Raw genomic sequence first — 22,830 nt, forward strand, 5'->3', positions numbered from 1 at the left:
GGCAAGATCCTTTTCAGAAATAACTAAATTATACTATCGGTTTTTTATCTCTAAATCTTCTAATATACTCAGCAACAGACTCATCATGCTTTTGTTTAACCGATGTTAAATGACATAGCCTCAATTCATTATCACCATTGTAAAAATGCTCATGAAATTTACGCTCTAATTAAGACCATGTTTGGATAGAATTAGGAGATAATGCCGAAAACCATGAAAAAACAGTACCAGATAATGACAAAGGGAACAATCTAATTTTTAAATGAACAAGACTACCATAAATTCTCATTTGTGCATTAAACTTACTAACATACTCCCATGTAGTCCTACCATCCTCCCCAGTGAATCTAATAAATTCTGGCACCTTAAAATTTTGAGGATATGGTATAGAATCAAAACTCGCAGATAAGATTTTTGACAAACAAAAGTTTTATCCTTGAGTTCTATGCCGAAAGTCCCTTTAAACATAATAGCCAAATATTTTTTATGTTTCTCAAGTATTTGATTAAAATAAGAATCATTTGGCCTTTGAACATAGAATTATTCGGCATTTGCAGTGCATGGTTCGGTTGTGTATACAATGGTTGCTGCAAATAACCATTATTTGGTGCTGCGCGGTATGAAAAACCTGAACTTTGGGAAGGCATAGTATATGGATTATATGCCATAACAGCATATGGAGGAACACAATAACTAGCAGAACCATTCGTTCGGCTAAAATCAACCAAAACATGAGATATACTAGCAATTGGTTCAGGAGACGACTGATACACCACCAGAGCACCAGGACCGGTCTGACCGATTGGGATTCCGGTCTGACCGGTTGGAACCGGTCCACCATGACCGATCGGACCGGTTTGTGAAACCGATCTGACCGCTCCATGCGCATTGTATTGCTCTGGAGTTTCCTGACTATTGTAAAAATTCATCGACATACCATACTGTGGTGCTGGTGTTGCCGATGACTCAGGAGGCATAGCATGATTTTGAAAAGTACCAGCAACACTAGATACACAAGCACTACTATCATTAGCCAAGGGTTGCTTTCCTAACGATTTATCAATCACTAGGTTCATGCCCGTGCATTGCTACGGGCAGGAAAAAAATTTAGTGCAATACACAGTTTGGGCAACATGATGTTCATCTTGCATTAATAATCAACGACGATCTCATCAGCTCAGGCATTGTCCACATCCTGCATCAATTAGTGACAATCTGACGTACAAATAACAGTAAAGAATATTATATTACAATTTATTGTCATCCACACGATATGAATTATATAAATAGTTTTTAAATTAAACAAGTCAAGTCCAGAGCTCGCTAAGAAATGTTTTTTTCCTATGATGCGCCTAAGATGTCTTGACACATTGGGGAAGGATTTTTCTGTACGCATTCCCATCAAACGCTAGAACGTCGATCACGAATTTCTGCCTTAGTGCTCGATCACGAATCAAAAGCATGCACAATATCATATGGGTACTAACAATCGAACCGTTAACTCGAAAATGTGCAAACCTGGATCATCTTCATTGTTATGCCTATTTTTGTTCATTACAATATTTGTATCAACTAACTTCAAGGGAGTTAATATTTTATCATGCCCTCCTTCGAGCGAATCCGAACCTGCAGACACGGACAGTTGGGTTTCTGCCATGGAAAAATTGCATAAGAACTACTCGAGGAAATAACCTGGATCATTTTCACTGTTATGCCTCTTTTTGCTTAGTACAATATTTGTATCAACTGACTTCAAGGGAGTCAATTTTTTATCATCCGAATCTGCAGACATGGAGAGTTGGGTTTCTGCCATGGATAAATTGCACAAGAACTACTCGAGGAAATAACATAGGAACATATATATATATATATATATATATATATATATATATATATATATATATATATATATATATATATATATATATACATACCCATTGAATGTTCAGCCATGACTCCACCCACTGCACATTAAGAGACATCATAAGATGAAACAGTAATGTCAAATAGAAGCGTGCACAATATCATCGGGGCACTAACAATCCAACTGTTAAATCGAACATGTGCAAACCTAGATCATTTTCCTTGTTGAGTGCATGACTCTTTTTCCTCTTATATGCTTCACGCCGCTTTCTGTTCTTCTCCTCCATTTGCTCATCTGTCATCGAGGGAGCACTAAATTTTTGACGGTGATACGCCTCACTCTTTCTGTTCTTCTCCTCCCTTAGCTCATCTGTTACTGGGGCAGCACCGGGTCTTCTTTCCTGTTTTGTACGCTGAGAAGATAAACTGTGAAGCGGGACAAAAGAATACTACCTGTAGTATTATTCAGAGGAGTAACTTTAGTATTATTCAGAGGATCCATCTGAGATCACACGTTGTAGACAACAAAAATAACATCGTCAGATCAGCAGATGACCTGAAAGTCGGTGACTGTGATAAAAATAATTTTCATGAATTGACACTAAATACAAACAGTTACTCCCAAAACAAGGTGATTTGCAGTGTGTAGAAGGTAAGGGCTTTTACCAGTCAGATAGGAATAAGTCATACATGGTGCTTCATGCTCCTGTAGCATGGCCACTGCATCGATTCCTACTAATCAGAAGGTTGCAGCAAAAACATAGATTTTCAGCAAAAAGAAAAATTCAGCTACAAACAGAACACCTTCAATAATGGGAAAATTAATACCCCAAAGTCTCAGTGAAAGGCTTGCACAGATGTAGACAGGGTGAGCAGGACTAAGAGAAAGAAAGGATATTGCTTGGTTAGCTATACATGAAAGCGGGGCACCACATTGTGTAGAAAATGTACCGAGGATCTCAGTGGACACGAAAATGCTAGTTTAGGGATCAACACCAAGTAACATCGAAAAATTATCAGTTTCATCCTAAACCAGGCTGATTTGAAGTGGCAAAGAGTGGGAGCATTTGGTTTCAGCAAGAAACTGATGGTTTATAGGCTTGGTTTATAGGAATCCTGCCAGTCAAACTTTTCTTCTCTTTTAGGCTTCTAGAGTGAAAAATATTAAAATAAATATACTCTTGTTTACTTCAATGATCAAGCATTACAAAGCAGCAACTGGGAACAAAATGGATAAACATAGAGGAATGGAAGGTGTACAAATCCAAACACATGACACTTTATCCGCAAGCAATACAACCAAGACATCATGCACAGAAACAAAGTGAGTCAACGGCAACATGCTACAAACTTTCTGTTACTATTTGGAAGACATGAAAGATGTGTATGCCACAAATATTTCCATTAAATTCAGCAGAATACAATAGATTTTCAGTCAGCAACTCCAATTTGTGCTAAATTAGTAAGGGTGAAGTAAAGTAGGACAGCCAGGACAGAGGCCACGTCGTGTGTACTATAAGTTTGGTTAATGCCAAGAACTAACAGAACCAACAACAGAAACCGAAGCATGTGAACCTGCATGAGTCTGGTACTGAATTTCCAGGCACCAAAACAAATTCTTGGTTGTTTCACATGAACAGATGGAAGAAAACTGGTAAATAAGCGTAATAAACTATTATGAACCCAATTTGCACAATCAGGTAGTGGAACAACAGGCAGGCTCATAACCGACCATCTGTTCATGTGCAGCAAATCAGACAGCTCTTTTCTAAGCCACAAACTGACATTTTCAGTTTTCATGGAGACAGTCAAATAGTATAGCAGATGTTAGGATTCTAAGAATATGTCAATCTCCAATTCTATATGAATAATTTTAGCAAAGACCTAGACAGCTAGCAGGGGTTCGACACTGACTTGATCAAATATAAGAAAATAAATACACCAACATGACCAAATATAATGATATCTGACCTATGACTGTAGACAAGCCATTTTACATGTTGAGCCATGGTCAAGGAGGACAAATATCAAATAAAAAATCCACAGCGGTGCAAGCAGGGACCAAACCCAACGTAGTGCCCATACAAAGCACACCGCCTGCCTAGCCATGTTGGCACTAATCATATGCATCATCAATCGTGTCAATTTGCATACCTGCGGATCAGCACGGCCGGCAGCAGCTGCGGCGGGGTGACGCGTGAGCAGCGTCGTGTGGACGCCCGGCAGCGTCGCGGCCGGTTGGCGGCGCTTGACCCGACAGCCCTCAACGGGGCCGGCGGTGAGCAGCGACGTCGAGTTCGGCGCGTCCCGGAATGGTGTCGGCGGCCGGAAGCAGCGTTGCGGTCGCCCGGCGGCGCTTGACCCGACGGCCCTCAACCGATCGGCATGGGCGGCAGCATCAGCGGCGTCGTGACTGGCCAGCGGTGAGCAGCGGCGTCGAGTTCGGCGTGTCGTTGATTGGATTGGATGGAAAGGCAAGCAGTGGGGTGAGCAGCGGCGTTGATTGGATTGGATGAAAGGGCGCAGGAGCAGTAGGCATAGGCGACGTATTCGATCGGATCGGAGTGGGGAGTGGGCGGCGGGACGGGGAAGGCGAGATTGAGGCGTGATCGGCGCGGCGAGATAGCGGGCAGCACCGAAGGCGGACCAAAGGATTGCAGGTGGGAAGACGAACAAAAAAAATCTCCCTTAGTCTCCTTTTAGTAGTAGAGATAGAGATAGAGATGTTTTGGACAATAGCAAGCATCTTCTTCTGATCATTAACTAGTAATTGTCTAACTTGCTCCAAAGTAACCGATGATGCTGAAGTACTTACATTACTGTTTGCTTTGCCTTGCTCTCCTTCATCTAAAAGAATGACCACGTCCTTGTTTTGAAACGTCGCCTTTCCTATTCATGGAGAAGTGAGACAAGAACCACTGACGCTTCTCTTCGATTTCTTTCTCTTTGCACCGTATGCTCTCCTCTTTGCACTCCTTGATAAGGACTTCATAACCTTGATGATCTTCAGCCGACAATTCATCGACAGTCGGCCTAACAATGTTGCTGGCATCAACATCACTAGGATTCGACAAGTTCACCATGGTAGTAGATGGAGTAGATTAGATCGGTTTTTAAATAACCAAGATCTTTCTTCCCCATCGGAGTTGCCAAAATATGTTGGCGCACAATCCGAGCCAACATACGATTGCGCTCGAACACGCGGTGCGAGGAGCGTGATGCAGCCCTCCTACGTGGATCGGTCAGACCGTTCTAAGGGAGCGGTCAGACCGTTCTTAGGGACCGGTCAAAACCGGTCGTCAGTGAGAATCGGCGAAGGCCGACGAACGCTCGCCCGGGAGGGACCCCGTCAGGGCAAGCGCACGCAGGATTGTTCTAAGATCAACATGCCACCTAGAATGTCTTCAGATGTCGCGGAGACGAAAGAAGAATAGCAGATGGAGGTTGGAAGAGCTAGGGTTGGGGGAAGACAAAAAGTAATGTATTGATGTGTTTTTGATCGATTGAATGCCTCGGTCGTGATCCTTTATATTTACAGAGTGGGATGGACTTATCCCACAAGAAATCCCTTTTACGATCTAAATCTACAAAAATCTCTAATTATACTCGGACTCCTTTCGAACTGGTCAGACCGGTCGGACCCACCGGTCGGACCACTTGGTCAGACCGATTACGGCCGATTTTGGTAGTCAACAATAGCATCAAATACATTGCCTAGTTGGCTACTAATTCTTTTATTTGGCACACTTGACTGTAGGTTGCTAACCCTAAAATCAACATGGATGCTCCTGATGGTTCTGCAATAAAGACACATAAGAGCACTAGATAGAAGAGTTTATCGTTAGCCTCACTTATAGATAGTTTGTTCATCAAACACTCACTTATAGATAGTTTGTTCATCAGGTGTTTGATGATTGAGATGCCGAACAAGACTCCTGATGCATAAAACATGTATGACTGTTGATGTTTTTTGTTAGCATATGTGATGATTTCGTGATAGATTTTTCTTGAGACATGTATCTGCATATAAAATAGATAGAACAAGAGATTGTTGCCTTTCATTGACTCCTTTCATTAACTTACGTAAATCGCAAAGCGCGCCGAATGTTCTAGTAGTAATCAACAAACAACATTGTCAATCAAAGCTCAAAGGTCACTGGGATTATCAATCATCAGCAAATAAAAATTCAAAAACCATAGTGTTGGTGGAGATCATCTCCGGAACGGACGGACACTACAATAGTAAGGGACAAGCACACAATTCAGGCAGTAAATGTTCTCTCTATTCAATGTGTCCCATCAATGAACATTACAGGGGGTATTTATAGGTGGCGTTACGCCTCCAATGTATAATTACTCTTTTGCACCCTTACAATGGTCATATTCCTGGATTATTCCCGGACGTACATGTGATTTCCAAATCCCAGCCTACGTGCGGTACAGCTCAGAAGGGCCCACAACTCCAGGCGGCCCTCTTCGACCTGATCGACGAAGACCGTGGGGGCCCACTGACCACTCCTCGTCAGGACGCTTGTGTCGCCCGGTCTTCGCCTGTCTTCGTCTTCCGACCCGAGGACCCACGTGACGGGCCATCTCCGCGCTGGCCCTTGACATCGGCTTCATTGCTCCTGACGTCTTGTCTTCGCGCGCCTTCGGCGACCGGCCCGAAGGTGGTGTCCCCAACATTAGCCCCTCGAAGCCTCGGTCCGATCTTCGGGAGGGGCGCGGCTTCGACTCCTTGGGTGCCGTCGGCGTCCCGAAGCGCCACCCTTCGGGCTGGGTGCCGCGACGGTAGCCGGCGAAGCACAGTCCGTGCTCACCTGTAAAAAAGTTGCGCTCCTGTCGAGGAAGCAAATTTTTCATGTTCATAACCGTTAGTTTCGCGCCTAAATCATTAGATTCGAACTTTGGCGGGAAATCTTGTGCTGGCTCGTAGACCTGAAAGGACAGATATACCCCTCGGTTTCTTAATCTCACGCGTGCAGCACGGGGTTCGGCGTCTTTCCATTTCGCAGTGGCACGTGTGGTAATTCTCGCGCTTGCCCCCCGCCTATAAATAGCGGCGCCGCGACGGCTGTGCTTTTTACTTTTCACCATCCTTGCTTCCCAGCCTCCTCGCTTCTCGCTTCGCGAAGGTTGTTTCTGAGCGTCGTTTTCTTCGAACCAATCTAGTGCTGAACTTCAAGAGTGGCGCTCTCAGAACACTCAGCATCTTCGGAGATGGCTCCGAAGAGGAATCAATCGGGAGGTCCGACGACCACTGTACTTGGCTTATCCAAAATGACTCCGTCCCTCCTCGACGACTTGGCTCGTCGAGGCTTCGTCTCTGCTGACGATGTCCGCGCTCCTCCGACGGGTGAGACTGTTGCTCATCCCCGCAACGACGAAGTGGTTGTCTTCCGTGACTTGTTCACCGCCGGCCTCGGATGCCCTTGGACCCCGTGGTGGTGGACATTTTTCAACTGTTCAAGGTGTACTGACATCAAATGACACCTACTTCAATCGTGCGGCTGAACCTGTATATGTGGCTGGCGAAGACCTGCCGCCTTTCTCCAAGCGCCGAAGGCTTCGCTCGTGCCTTCAGGGTGCATTACCTGTTGGCGCTGCCCTGGAACACGCGTTCCACGCTCTCGCACTCTCCCTTGCTCGTTCAAGCTCTCACACACGCTAGCAGACTAAGGAAGAAGATGAACAGTAGACACTAGAAAAAAAACTGGCGAGACAACTCGCCTGTATGTTGGCTGGCCTTTGATTGAAACTGAAAATGACTCCGGCAGCAAGTCATGGAGGAGAACGGGCTACTAATAGGCTGGGTCACCACGGAGCTAACCTCCACGCCCGCCATTCACGCCATGACCCGCAGGACCCGCTCACGTCGTCGTGAGCCACTCGCTCGCCCGGACGACGCGGCTACCTCCATGCAAGTCGGCGCTACACACACCGCCCCCTCACAGACACCGGCCAAGCCCACCGCAGTACACCTGCTCACGAGCTCGACGCCCTACAACCTGGAACACGCCACGCCGCGGTCGGACTCCACCATGGTTGCAGCTCCTCTGCAGCTCACGGCTGACTCGGCGACACGTTTGACACACACACATACATGACGCACACAACCCACACACAGCCATGTCAAGTTAGTTCTAACAATCACCCCCCTAAGCTTGACATGGCAAGTCCTTCTGCTCACAGCAATGTCGGCTCCTCATCGGCCTCTGCCATCAGCGCCTTGCCGTCGTACACCTTGGGGCAATACTTGGCGACGTGGCCGCGCTCTCCGCAGTTGAAGCACCTCCCTCGGTTGCGGCGCCCCGAACGCCCGCTTGCCCCTGAGCACGTGCTGTTGTGGTCGTCCTCGTCACGATCGCCTCCATGGCCGCTGCCGCCGCCGCGCGCCCGCTCCTTGCCGCCGCGCTGGCGCCGCCGCGCTGGCGCCGCGCCTCCCACTGCTCCTCGGTGAGGAGCAGCTGCTGGACGCCCTTCTCGATGCCGTCCGCGGCTTCCTCAGCGTCGGCGTCCTCTGCCACGCACAGCCGGCCGATAAGCTCCTCCACTGACATCTTGTTGAGGTCGGAGTGCATCTCGATCGACACCGCTACCTGCTTGTACCTCTTCCGGACCACGCGCAGCATCTTCTTCACCACGCGGCTGTCCTCCATCTCCTCGCCAAGCTCGCCTAGCTTGTCGACGAGCCCGATGACGCGCATCGCGAAGTCGTCGACGGACTCCCTGTCACGGAGCGTGATGTTCTCGAACTCCATCACGAGCCGCTGCACGACCGAAGACTTCACGCGATTGTCGCCGACCCTCATCTCCTTCAAGGCCGCCCACGCTTCCTTCGCGGACTTCTTTTTGGCGAGGCGAGACTTCATGTCCGGCGGCACCCCGCGCAGGATGGCGGCCAACGCCCGTCCTTGCACTCCACCTCCACAGCATCCCAGAGTTCCAACGCCTCGAGGTTCACCTGCGTGACCAAAGACCACTCGTGGTAGTTGGTCCTCATCAGCTGCGGCACCTCAACAACGCCGGAGTTGGAGACGATGCGCTCCACGACGACCTCGCGTGCGCCGCTGCCGCTACTGCCGTCGAACTTCGGCCTCTTGGGCGAAGAAGGACGCGGGGGACTGCTATCACCGGCCATGACTACCTCCGGGCTTCACCGGCTCTGATGCCACTTGTTGGCGCTGCCCTGGAACACGCGTTCCACGCTCTTGCACTCTCCCTTGCTCATTCAAGCTCTCACACACGCTAGCAGACCAAGGAAGAAGATGAACAGTAGACACTAGAAAAAAACTGGCGACGAACGCCCCGGCGACAACTCGCCTGTATGTTGGCTGGCCTTTGATTGAAACTGAAAATGACTCCAGCAGCAAGTCACGGAGGAGAACGGGCTACTAATAGGTTGGGTCGCCACGGAGCTAACCTCCACGCCCGCCATTCACGCCATGACCCGCAGGACCCGCTCACGTCGTCGTGAGCCACTCGCTCGCCCGGACGACGCGGCTACCTCCATGCAAGTCGGCGCCACACACACCGCCCCCTCACTGACACCGGCCGAGCCCACCGCAGTACACCTGCTCACGAGCTCGACGCCCTACAACCTGGAACGCGCCACGCCGCGGTCGGACTCCACCATGGCTGCAGCTCCTCTGCAGCTCACGGCTGACTCGGCAACACACGTTTGACACACACACATACACGACGCACACAACGCACACACAGCCATGTCAAGTTAGTTCTAACATTACCAACCGAAGAAGATTTCTGTGGAATCAACCGGAGGTGCGGAGATATCAGTCATTCCCCAATATGGCTGTTATACCTTCGCCTTTCACAAGAACCTCCCGAGTCCAGTCCCCGCGAGCAGGAACAAGTGGCCAACGATTGGTCCTCGTACTGGTTCTATCACAAGGTGACATTGGACTCCGTCATGAAGACCCATCCCCTCATCGTCGACCGCATTGCTGCTCTTGGCGATGTGCCGAAGGCCGCCTGTCATGTCCGGGTCGAAGACGAGGTTCTTCTTGCCCTGCTGCGGAAACTATCGAAGACCTTCAGCACACGCGACATCATCGAAGAGTTCGTCGCTTGCAGCTGCTTTCCCGTCAGGGTCGGCTGGGACATCTCCAGCTGGTTGGCCGAGGACCGCTGGATCGAAGGTATTCCGGTACCTGATTTCGCAACCGTCTTCAGCCTTCGAACCGACCGTGAGTTTTCGTACTTAAACTCATGTTATGGAGGTGCACGCTTCGCTCTTTTGCTTACACTTTTTGCCTCTTCGGCGATGCAGAGGTGGACCCTGTTGTCATCGAGAGCCGGGTCGACGAGATGGTCGGGTCAGTGTCAAGGGACGAGTACAAAGCCCTCGTTGGTCATCTTAGCGGGGCTCAACGGAACCGGGTGTTCCACGCGTTGGGCCTCTCCGCTCCTCAGCGGGGGGCCGAGTTGAAGCTTGCTAAAGGCCAGGGCGGCCCGGAGAAGGCGAAGGCTCTGGAAAAGGCGAAGCGGAAGCAAGCGTCTTCGTCCGCAGAGCCGAAAAAGAAAAGCTGGCTCATCGACGCCATCTTGCATCAGTCTCCCCTGCAAAGTAAGGGGGAATCCGAAGATGGCGGGAGCGAAGACAGCAACCTTCCTCCTACCGAGGCAATGCCCCTCGGCATTCAACAGGTGGCGGTGCCACTGAGGGCGGTCCATCCCGGCCTGGACCTTGAGTTCAGCACCGCCCAGGAGAGCAAAGACGAGGGCGACGTCGAGGAGGTCAACGTCGTGGTCAACACCCCCCGCCGCTCGTCTCTTCCACACGGAGCTACTACCTCCAGCAAAGAAGCCGAAGTTCCTTCCGAGAAAAACGCCGAAGCCTCATCCTCCCCGAGAAGTCCACGTCCTCCTCCGGGGCGAAAGAGTGGCGGCGGAGACTCCAGCAGTTCGTCGGAAAGCAGTAGCTTCTTCGTTCGTGACGCTGATCCTGAAGCTGTTGCTATGGAACTCGGTACGAAGCCCACTGCTGTGTGCTTCGGCGGGAACATCGTCAAATCTCTTCGTTTTGAGAGCCGGGACCGCGAATGTGGGCTTTTAGAAGCGGCGGGGGACTCCTTATGCTTCCCCCTCATGGAAAAAGACTTGATGGGGAGCGGGCTAAATAACATCCTAGAGAGCGCCCAAGACTTGTCGCTGAAGGCCTTCGTGGCTGCGCGCTGTGCTGCCCGGCAGTTGGCGGCTGAGGACAGCTCAAAGGCTGTTGTTGCTGATCTGGAGGCGAAGGTGGCCTCTCTGGAAAAGGAGAAAACAGAGCTGCAGACGCGCCTCGCCAGATCTGCTGAGGCGAAGGCGACTCTTACCACGGAGCTGCTTGCATCCGCTGATCGGGCGGTGAAGGCGGAGGACGCCGCGAAGGCCGCCAAGTTGCTTGCTGAAGACGCTGAAAAACGTCGAGATTGGATGCAAAGACGGCTTCGCATTTTTAAAGAGGCTATAAAGACCGGTTCGGAGAAGTTGCAGGAAGAGCTTCCTGACCTCCTCGCCCGGTATGGGCTTGTGGCTCCGGATATGTTTCCGGAAGGCACCGACACAGTTGGCCTGGGCTCCTTTTTTCCAGTGGCTTCACGCTTGCGTCGCCATGCTGGACGCTGGGGCACATTTCCATGAAGATATCAGTGCCATGGTCGCCGTCCGTACTCTCAGTGCCGCAGTGTACAGTCTTTTTCCCTCCGAAGCTGGGCAGGCTAGCGTGGTGACGACGAAGGCTAACTTCGTTCCCATCGTGATTCCTCCGTCCGCTGGCCGAGCGAGGAAACTGTTTGTCCGGAGACGCTGCCGGCTTTGGCGAAAAACATCGCCGTCAGCTTCATGGAGCGCTTCTTCAAGGGCGAAGGTCGTGCCCTTGTACAACGTGAAGTCGAGCGGATGAAGCCCCAGATGATTATCTGCGTTTTTTTTTACAGAAAACCTGCTGACTTCTAGTTGGCATCTTTCAGCTCCAGGCCAAGGCTGACACCATCGCGGAGCCCATCCTCCATGAAGCTGTGTCTGCCGAAGAAGGACCTGGTGGCGAGGGTGCGAATGGCGAAAACGGCCGAGACGCTACTGACAGAGCCCCGGCGCCCGAAGGCCGGACAGGGGCGTCCTCCTCTCGTCCTTCGGCTGGCGAGGTGTGAGGGTCGTTGTAGGCTGTTGTGTAGGGGTCTTCTGGTTGTAATTATTACTTTTGTAAGCTAACATCTTCTGTGCCTGCGCAGGACCCTGCGTTGGCCCCTGCGCAGGTGACCGAGGACGTGCTTCCTCGCAAGCTGAATCGAGAGGATTTCTATGTCGTTGGTGCGTCCTGGGCAAAGTTCCATATTCGTTACCCTTCGGTTTCATTTGAAGATTTCTGGGCGGATAGGATGCGTGTTTACGACCTTTGGAACGCCGATGCGAAGCGTTTTTTTGCCGAATTTCAGCGTGATCCGGAAAAACACGCGAAGATCCTTGCTGATCGCGCGCTTCGTCGCGAAATAAAACGGATTCTCGATACTGATAGACCGTATAGTGCTCCCGCCGGTCTCCGTGAGCCGAAGCCGGAGCCGGTGGACGAGGAGCCCCTTCCGCCTCATGAATTTATGTACCGACGCAAAGGCATCTTCGTCGAGAGCTCTAGTTAATTTACGTTGCCCTCGGTTTCAGGGGACGACTTCGAAGCATTTCTTCGACGGACAGCCGAAGAAATAATAGATGTGGCGGTCCAGGAAATCATATCTGAGGTGGACCGCCTAGTCTTCGAGGAAGAGGCCTCGGATGTAACTATGTAATTTATTTATTCGTGCCTTCGTGCGAAGTGTATCTTCGCGGTGTAATAAACCTGTACTTTGTGTGTAATAAATTATGAAATTTTTTGGCGTTTATCCTTCGACTGTGCACAAATATATTCTGCGAAGCGCCACCCCCCTTTGTGCGGGCGAGGTTACAAACGCCATTTTGTTCGTTCATCTTTACCGGCATCGTGCGTGTTTTTTGTTTTGCGAAACACCACCCCACTTCGCTCGACTGGCGTGGATGATGACTGTGAAACGTGCTTTAGCCCCTCCGGCCTATTGTTTTAATTATGCACGCCTTTGCCTTCAGCTTTCACGCGACAGGATTTTCCACCCTTTGCTTTTATGCGACGGGATTTTGTTAGGGGACCTTCGGCTCTCTAGCCGGAGAGGGTTGCGCCTAGCCTTCGGCTTTCCCGCGGCAGGACTTTCCACCCTTCGCTTTCATGCGACGGGATTTTGTTAGGGGACCTTCAGCTCTTTAGCCGGAGAGGTTCGCGCCTAGCCTTCGGCTTTCGCGCGTCAGGACTTTCCACCCTTCGCTTTCATGCGACGGGATTTTGTTAGGGGACCTTCGGCTCTTTAGCCGGAGAGGTTCGCGCCTAGCCTTCGGCTTTCGCGCGACAGGACTTTCCACCTTTCGTTTTCATGCGACGGGATTTTGTTAGGGGACCTTCGGCTCTTTAGCAGGAGAGGTTCGCGCCTAGCCTTCGGCTTTCGTGCGACAGGACTTTCCACCCTTCGCTTTCATGCGACGGGATTTTGTTAATTTCTCCGGAAGTGAAGCTAAGAGGAGCGAAGCCCTTAATCGGGGTTGCGCCTCGTGCTTACTTCTTTCAAGCGTTATGGCTTGTATTTCGCGCCGATGACTCCCCTCTTCGCTTTGACGAAGAAGGATAGACGCTTCGGCGCCTTTGCAGCGTGCTCGTTCCTTCGAGACTTTTTTGTGGGGGCCTTGTTTATATTTCACAAGGGGTTACATAGGGTTCCGCCTCGTTAAAAACCTCACACCTTCAGCGCCCGAGTGGACACTCGAAACCTTCCCCGTAAGGAAAAGAGTACGGGCCCTTCGGTACATTGTGCGGATTTACACATGAGAAAAAAGGAAAGACGCAAAAAAAAAGAAAAAGAATTTGCCCTACAAGCCCCTTCGGTTATTTTCCTCCGGTAGCTCTTACACATTTTCTACACGTAGTACTTCTGTAGCATGTCCTTGTTCCATGAATAAGGGTCTTCGGTGCCTTCTAGCATGCGGAGCCTGCAGGCCTCTGGCCTTGCCATAGATGCGACGATAAATGGGCCTTCCCACTTGCTGTGCATCTTGCCATTTTGCTTGGCCTTCGGTATTCTTCGAAGCACCAAGTCGCCCTCTTTGATGTTTCTAGGCTTCACTTTCTTGTTCTTCCACCTTCGTGTTTCCTCTTGATATTTTCTCATGTTGATTGCTACTTGTATCTTGCCAGCTTCGATTGTGTCAATTGAGGGCTTGATGTTTGCCTCTTCGCACGCCGAAGACACATTTCTCCGGGTTCAGCTTGAGGCCATGGTGACGAAGATTCGCAAATGTTTCGCGAAGATCTTGGATATGATCCTCCTCCTTTTTGCTTCTCACAACCACATCATCAACGTATGCGGAGATGTTTCTCCCCAATTGATCCCCCAATACTTTTTTGATCATTCTGTTGAAAGTGCATCCGGCATTGCGCAGACCCTCAGGCATTCTCACGTAGCAGTATGTCCCGAAGGGGGTGGTGAAACTGGTCTTCTCGTCTGCCTTGTTCATGAATATCTGGTGATAACCCAAGAAACAGTCCAACATACTGAGCATCTCCGAGCAAGCTGCTGCATCGACCAGGGTGTCGATTCGTGGTAGTGGGTATTCGTCCTTTGGGCACGCCTTGTTCAAGATTGTGAAGTCAATGCACATTCGCCACTTCCCGTTCTTCTTCGGTACCATGACAACATTTGCTAGCCACTCCGGATACTGGACCTCGTGGATGACGCCCGCGTCCAACAATTTTTGTACCTCGGCCTGAGCCACCTTCTGCCTTTCTTCGGACATTGACCTTTGTCCCTGCTTTACTAGTTTTGCCTTCGGGTTCACCCTGAGCTCATGCTCGATGACCTCTCGACTGATCCCTCGCAGGTCCGAAGAGGACCAAGCAAACACGTCTTGATTATTGCGGAGAAACTGTATAAGCCTGGCTTCTTCAGCCTCTTCAAGCCCTTTTCCGATGATCACCATTCGGTCGGGCACATCTTCACACAATAGACCTTCGTGTGTTACGCCGGGGATACCCCTCCTGACTTCTCCGGCTCTTCGCTGTTTGCAGCCTCATTGACCTCATTTGGTGTTTCAATGACATGAACATTCTTGTTGCCAATTGATGCATTGTCTTCGCATCTTCTTGCTTCTTCCTGGTTGCCGAAGACTGTGATAATTCCCCCGGCCGAACGTAACTTCATGCATAAATAGGATTGATGAATCACTGCTGCAAATTTGACCAAGGTGTTGCGCCCGAAGATGGCGTTATATGGGTAGTTGATGTCAACTACATCGAAGGTTATTGCTTCGGTTCTTTGTGCTGCTCCTTCGCCGAATGTGACATTGAGCTCTATCTTGCCAAGAGCTTCTATTCTCTTGCCTCCGAAGCCAATGAGCAGATACGGTGACTTATGCAAGGCTGTTTCTGTTAAACCCATTTTTACAAAGCACTGCCATACGAGGATGTCTGCGGAGCTCCCATTGTCCACCAGTATTCTCCCTACATCGTTCCCTGCGAAGTGCACTGAATTCTTGCCGATGTTGGCCCTGATGACAAGAGGGTCATTGTGTGGGTAGTGTTGCAGCCGAAGGTATGCCTGTGTGAAGGATATCGGGACATGCGACCAAGTTGTTCGGAAGCATTTACCCTCGCTGACATGAGAAACTGTTCTGAAGTACTCCTTGCGCTGCCTCTTTGTCTCAAGCACTGGTTCATTAGATCCTCCGGAGATGGCGTTGATGATGTTCACCCTGCTGCCCGAAGGTGCATCGATTGCTCGCTCTGGAATCTGCCCCGGCTCAAGTTTCGGAGGTAGAGGTAGAGTTGTGTCGCAAGACAATGGTGTTGAGCTTCTGGACCATGTCTGACTGTACTGCGGAGGTGGTAGCATTGGTATTGATTGTTGCGGAGGTGGTGCATATGGTAACGGGTTGTAATTGAAAACCGGGTATAACACCGGCCAATTTGGCGTAGGAGCCCAAGTGGTTGCCGTTGCCGAAGACTGAGGTGGCAACTGCGAGGTATGATTGACTGGCTTCGCTGGCTGGGAATTCTGCCGGTCAAACTCTTCTTTTCTTTCAATGGCGAAGGGGCATTCATTTGTCCAATGGCCTTTGTCCTTCCTGTGGAAGAAACAGAATGGAATTTTCTTTCTTCGGCCTTTGTTGTGTCGTTCTTCGCGATGGTGACGATCATCGCCGTTGGACCTTTCTTCGTGGCGGTCCCTCTCGCCTTTGCCCCTGTGATGGTGTCTCTGCTCTCGGGGGGGGTTCTTCTTCACTGTTCTTTTCTGCTTTGGTTTGCCAGCATGCCATGGTTTTGAATGGGACCTCTCACTGCTTCGCGACTTCTGCTCGTTCTTCTCCTCGAGCCTTCTCCTCTTCGCCCGGTCGGATATGCAATATTTTTGCATTATCTCGAACAACTTTGTCACTGTCTTCGGCTTGCGCCGAGATATGTATTCTCCGCATGGTCCTAAGTTGATTCCCTTCACCACAGAGTCGATGATGCTCTGGTCGGCGACATTGGGTGCTCTTGTGCGAAGCTTCATGACGCTCTGAAGATATTCTTGCAAGGTCATACTTCCTTGCCTCAGATCGTGAAAATCACAGGATGTGACTTCGTCGGGCCTCACCGCGCGGAAACTTGCACATAGTTCGAAGCGAAGCTACTTCCAAGACAGAATGATTCCTGAAGGGATGTTTGCATACCAACGCTGCGCCAAGCCCTTCAATGCGAGGACGAGCGCCTTCGCTTTACACGCGGTGCCTCCTCCCGATGCTTCTATGGTGGCTTCGTATTTGAGGAGGAACTCTTCGGGGTCTGATTCCCCATCGAACTGCGGCAATATTGCTGGGTTGAGGCGATGAGGCCACTGCACTTCCTCCAGCTCTTCGGACAGTGGTGATATTTTTTTGTGCCTTCTTCGGTAAGGCTCTTCGCCGTCTGACTCAGAATGGTCAGAGATCTCCTCAACTGGCACGAACTTCGGGCGGAACCTTGGTGGTTCTTGTTGTCGCGGGTTGACCCCGATCATCTCCTTCTGCGGTGGTGGTGGTAGTGGTGCCTGCAATTTCTCGAGCTGCAGCAGCTGGGCACGGAGCTTCTCTTGCAGCGAAGCTCCTCCACCCTCAACTTGTTGTACTGCTCTTGACGCTCTGCTTCGGTGAGCATGGTCTGCTTCCCCTTCGCTCTTGTCGTCATCTGTGGCTCCAAAGGTTATGCTTCCAAGGCCTGCTGCTGAGCCCTTCGCGCCTCTTCGATGCGAGCGTTGATGCGACGCATCGCCGCGATGTCTTCGGCTGAGACGCCGAGGTCCAGAAGGTTGACTTCAAGCTGGCCATCTGCAAGGGCGTCGACAGAGACGCCGTCGCTGGTAGTCCCGTTCATCTGTGTTGCTGCCACTTCGCCCTGCGAGGGTGTTGTCGTCGTCGTGTCCTCCGAAGTGGCTCCGGTGGTTCCTCTCTTCTTCGTCGCCGCCATGTGGTGTATCGAACCGACGGGTGGGCGCCAAACTATTGGTGGAGAGCGTCTCCGGAATGGACGGACACTACAACATTAAGGAACAAGCACACAATTCAGGCAGTAAATGTTCTCTCTCTATTCAATGTGTCTCATCAATGAACATTACAGGGGGTATTTATAGGTGGCGTTACGCCTCCAATGTACAATTATTCTTTTGCACCCTTACAACGGTCATATTCCCGGACGTACACGTGATTTCTAAATCCCAGCCTACGTGCGGTACAGCTCAGAAGAGCCCACAACTCCAGGCAGCCCTCTTCGACCTAATCGACGAAGACCGTGGGGGCCCACTGACCACTCCTCGTCAGGACACTTGTGTCGCCCGGTCTTCGCCTGTCTTCGTCTTCCGACCCGAGGACCCACGTGATGGGCCATCTCCGCGCTTGCTCTTGACATCGGCTTCATTGCTCCTGACGTCTTGTCTTCGCGCGCCTTCGGCGACCGGCCCGAAGGTGGTGTCCCCAACACATAGAAAGATCAGAACATGCCCATTTGGCATACTTTTTTTTTGCGAGCAAGACGCTACTTGTTCTGTTAAGAACCGTGGAAAATTTACACTCAGGTCAGACAGTGCACCACACAAGGAAAGAAGAAATACCACTGATAAATCACATATGGGCACAACAAGAGAACCACCCCTACAACAACGTCACCTCATCTATTGTTGCAAGTAAAATGCAACGCTAATGGTCTCCTGGGTTGTGATCATTTTGTGTTTTCAGCTTCGATCCACTTAACCGTGATGAACAACTCACCAGACTCGACGTCACGCAGTCGCAGCCAGGCGTCTACCGCAACCTCCCCGTTGGCGTACATCACGAAGCTATCGGAGAGCAGGCAGTTGTCGACATCAAGGGCTACCTTCCGGAGCTTGGTCTCTCCTGCCGTGAGCCGCAGCGCTCGCCGCAGCTTTGTCGCTGCTGCCACAGGCTGCAGGTCCAGGAAAGCGTGCCCCATCTTGTCGTCATACTTGAACCGGTCCCAGTCGAACACCTCCTGCCAATGGTAATGGCAATGATAAGATCAGCACAATGATGGTCTTAAAAATAAATGTATGTCTTGTTACTAGCTAGCTCCTAAGAATGTTGCCAAGTACTCCCTCCATTTCAAATTATAGACCATTTTGACTTTTCTAGATCTATAGCATATATCTAGGTGCATATTAAAAGTTAGATACTTAGAAAAGCCAAAATGACCTACAATTTAAAAGCTTTCTTTCTTGTAATAATGGCTGGATATGTAGAGGCCAGGATATTTATTAGAGTATATTTGAGCCCGTTGGCTCCTGCTTTCGGCTTCTTCTCCAGTCTCACCGTTTGCGGTGCTCCCGCTGTGACTGCGCAGGAGTATTAGAGTATATTTGGTAGTTGAAGATATTTGTATCGTAGACTGCCGTATGTATCCCGGGAGCCTTGCCCCCCAAGTCTTGTACTCTTATATATACCGCCCGAGACCTCAATGCAATACATCCATCCATTATACATCTCTCTATTCTCCAACAATATTTATTATTCCTTATCTAAAAATAATTTAGGACGGATGAAGTACTAGATATACCAATCATTTAGGTCAATAATTTTCACTTTAAGCTTTGAAAGTTTTGTAATAAGGTGCGATAGATTGTGTCCTTTACTAGAGTCCAAGGAAGTGAGTTCAGTAGTTGGGGTTCTTGTAGTTGACATTTGGTTGTCAGGTCACTGTTATTGTTAACAGTAAACATGAGCCGCGCCACATCACATTATTATCACACATTATTATCAATAAGGCGAAAACAAGGTTCCACGGACAAATGTTCAGTCAACAGAAAATTAATGCAGTTGTACTTACTGATAGGAACTCACGTGGATATCCAATCTATATAGGGTGGATGCAGAGTTTGGGGGATTATGATGGAGCAAAAACAGAGAAGAGAAGGGGAAAGAAACCAGTACTGCAGATTTCCGCCTATCAATGTCTCTCTAGATCGATGTAGAATGACATTTAATTGACTAGAGGAAGTATTACTCTATCTGATAAATGATATTTGTTCGATGGTCGCATGTCTTAAACAACTATAAGTAGTACTGAGTACAACGTGTACAAATGGTATGACCAAATTTCTTGGTCAAAGCATTAAGCAAAGAAATTTCTTCAGACGCGAAGCAGGTCATTTCATATAAAAAGAGGACACGAAACAAGTCCCCAAGGAAACTATAGGTAAAAATCTCAAAATGCAGGTCTAACACGGTCTTTTGGCATGAGCATAAATTCATCATGTAAATATAATGGAATCTTACAAATTTGATGACTCCTACTGGTTCTTTCATGGAGAATGTCATCTCTTCATTCCAAACTGGATTTAGGCAACTGTTGATGACTTTTGTCTTTGCAGTCTGCAGGTTCCAATGGAAAAAAAGGAAAGAAAGGAAGAAATGGTTGTCAGGTCTCACAGAAGAAACACTACACTTATTAAGAAATGACAACTAACAAGCCATGCACTCTTGATTAGACAGGTTTCGTAAGTACCACACTAACTTGACTACTAGGTCAAAGTGACCATTTACTATAACTAAATACTACCTACTGTGTGAGAATTCACAGCTTCCATAATCAGCAGAGTACATTGTCTAACCCTTCATTAGATTTGAGCCGACCTATACTAATATATTGTGGACCACTTGCTGGAACAGTGCATAACCTGACCATTTCATGGGGCGGTGTAGAGCTGGATATTTAGAAGCCTGGAAGAAAAGCATCTTTACGTCTCACCATCCAAGCTTGGTTTTGCTTGCACTACTGCTTATCTAAAATGCATACTTCATTTAAGACAATAGCATCCTATTGGCTTTCACATGTTCAATTCTTTGTACTCAGAAAATTTGAAATGTAGAGGTGTGATCAAGTTAACTATGTCCTCAAAAGAGATCCAGGAATAAGTCAGTATAGGTTGACACCAAATAGTTCATGATCATTAAGGAGGTTTTCCACTTAAAAAAGGAGAGAAATAAATAAACAATTCAAAAGTGCTCCAGCTGACAGAGATAAAAAGGCACTAGTGTCACTGTCAGTCTTACTCATAAAAAATACCATGATATGATTAACTAATGAAGGGATTGAGTGGGGGGTTTGGCACCCTCCATGGTTAACATTTTGAATGTCTGAACTCTATAGCTGGACGGGATGGTAAAAAAGGGAAGGGGAAATTAGGTCAGCCGCATGTTCTGCAGGCAATTAAGTCAACATTGAGATTTTGTCGGTGGATTTCAGCGAAACAATGCACAGAACCAGTCGTCACGATCTTAAAAACACTTGCGCCTTCACAGAAAATTCAAAGAAATACATGGAAGGAATTAGCTGCAACCTTTTCAATTCGCTCTAGATTTCTTAACTTATCGAGCATCATACGCATTTGTCCATGAGAAGTAGCCAATTGACCAATGAAGACTGAAACAACGATCAAAACTCAAGTATGACACGTGGTTGGACTTTTAAAAAAGTGTTTTTAACTTGACATTTTTAAACTTCTTGTCCAGGAAAGGTCAGGCTGAATCAACTATATCTTTCTAATAGCCAGTAGAACCCAAGTCAGCATTATTAGCTGCTAAAACAAGGAAAGCTGATTCAAGATAATGTTGCAATGTAATGAAAAAGCAGAGGTGTCTCGCAATCTAGCCTGATATTAGGGTCCGAGCCACACTACCAGCATAATATCCAAGTGTGCTCCTGTCGTTGCTTCGTTTGTCTAGGCATCAACACATTTTAGTTTCAGCAAGCATGATCGCCGTTTCTTCGTTTGTGTTGACGAAAGCAAAAGGCTCTTGGTAGTGATTTAAGCGCGGAAGGAGGAAGAAGAACAGATAGTGTTCGTCCCCCCTTTCTTGTAGCTCAACTCACCGTGTCGGCGACGCGGACGATGACGTACGGGTCGCTGGAGGTGAAGTCCCTGACGGCGAGGCTGCGGCCGCGCGCCACAGCGACTTTGAGCAAGCCGCAGCCCTTCCCCCTCCCCGCTTCCTCCGTGGCGACCGGGGCCCCGTTGGCCCGTTCCCCCTGCGCGCAGACCCAACCGAAACAGGGATCAAGGAACCAGACTAGGAAGAACCGGGGCAGCAGAGTAGGATTCTGAAGAGCACAGGGGTAATGATTAACGAACGAGCAACGGATCGATGCCCCTGCTGCTGTGTGCTGTACTCACCCGGTCACCCCCCCCCCCCCCCCCTGTGGACTGCAGCGGGAGGGAAGGAGGGATCAGATCAGCCGCACTTGCCTTCGCTTAAGACGCCGGGCGCTCGCCTCACCGGTATGCTCTGCTCCCCGCCTCGCTCTGCTGGCGGCGGCGGCTGCTGCTTGCCTGCTTCAACTGTGTCCGCAAGAGCACGGAGTGGCCTGTTACTGCTGGTGTGGCAGACTGGGTCAGTTTGCCTCCGATGCCCGCCGGGGTGGGGAAGAAACTGAAAAGGAGGGGAGGCAAAGCTGGGAATAGGGCTGGAAACGAGCCGAGCCGAGTCCGGCTTCTGGCTCGGCTCGGCAGTTTGGTGAGCTCGCCGAGGAGGCTCGGCTCGGCTCGAAGCCGGCTCGCGAGCCGGATTCTGGCACAAAATATATATTATGCAGTTAGTATATAACTAGTGTATATATATATAAAGCATATACATATGTTGAAAGTAATCAATAAACAATAATCATGTTAAGCATAAATATAGATTAATATTGATATTGTCACACCACAAGTTAGTGTTACAGTGTTTCAAAATAGCTTATGGGACATTATGAGCATCAGGGGACTGAGCTCGCGAGCCGGAGCGAGCCGGCTCGGCTCAACTTGTCATTTTTGCGAGCCTGACAAGTAGGCTCGGCTCGGCTCGTTGGAGGCTCGCGAGCCGCTCCGAGCCGAGCCGAAGCGAGCTCGAGCTGGCTCGCAAGCCCTAGCTGGGAAGTGAGCGTGTGGGCCCCGCGGTCCCCTCGGACGCGGTCCGAGCCCGGGACGGGCGACTCGGTCGGTGAACGGGTGAAGTGGCTTCGGTTGGCTTGGCCGTATGGTCCGAGCGCACCGCTCTCATGCCCCGTCTTTTTTTACTCGTCATCTCATCGTGTGCTGGTAGCCTGGTACTAGTGGCAACGCGCACGCGGGTGAGGAGGTCTGCTCGGGCCGGATCGGGCGGGGCGGTCAAACCCGCGGGGCTGCTGGTGCGGCGGGTGCGGCGGCCTCGACGGGCCACCCGGGTCGATCGGACAGACGCGTGGGTGTGGTCAGGTGGGTAAGTGGCGCGGGCGCCGGTCAGCCCGCAGGAACGATCCTCTGCCTCGGACCAGGTCAAACGAACTACGCACGGGCTCCTCACGTGGAATTCTTAAACCAGTCTTGATGAAAATTTCATGAAAAAATTTTATAATATGAAATTCCATAC

At 49.8% G+C, this 22,830-nt stretch overlaps 1 protein-coding gene across 15 annotated transcripts; it reads right to left on the reverse strand.

Moving 5' to 3' along the window:
* Positions 1 to 1,509: 1,509 nt before the first annotated feature.
* Positions 1,510 to 21,865, reverse strand: LOC120660180 (protein C2-DOMAIN ABA-RELATED 11-like). Of its 15 annotated transcripts, none has more exons than XR_005669408.1 (8): positions 21,618 to 21,865; positions 21,317 to 21,472; positions 19,720 to 19,815; positions 4,018 to 18,439; positions 2,530 to 2,583; positions 2,072 to 2,276; positions 1,935 to 1,964; positions 1,510 to 1,782 (listed from the first exon to the last, which is right to left on the reverse strand). XR_005669408.1 is itself a non-coding variant. In XM_039938581.1 (5 exons), exons 2-5 carry the CDS (start codon positions 19,759 to 19,761, stop codon positions 2,230 to 2,232), a joined length of 396 nt encoding a protein of 131 aa, XP_039794515.1. In that variant the 5' UTR covers positions 19,762 to 19,815; positions 21,317 to 21,855; the 3' UTR covers positions 1,966 to 2,229. The 15 variants fall into 15 exon arrangements, 6 of the variants coding, with proteins under 6 accessions (XP_039794515.1, XP_039794513.1, XP_039794512.1 ...); XR_005669407.1 differs by having other exon boundaries at positions 2,072 to 2,316; XR_005669406.1 differs by having other exon boundaries at positions 2,072 to 2,583.
* Between the last annotated feature and the right edge of the window lie 965 nt (positions 21,866 to 22,830).

Source organism: Panicum virgatum, chromosome 2N (assembly GCF_016808335.1).
Source record: "Panicum virgatum strain AP13 chromosome 2N, P.virgatum_v5, whole genome shotgun sequence".
In the NCBI taxonomy this organism is placed as follows: Eukaryota; Viridiplantae; Streptophyta; class Magnoliopsida; order Poales; family Poaceae; genus Panicum; species Panicum virgatum.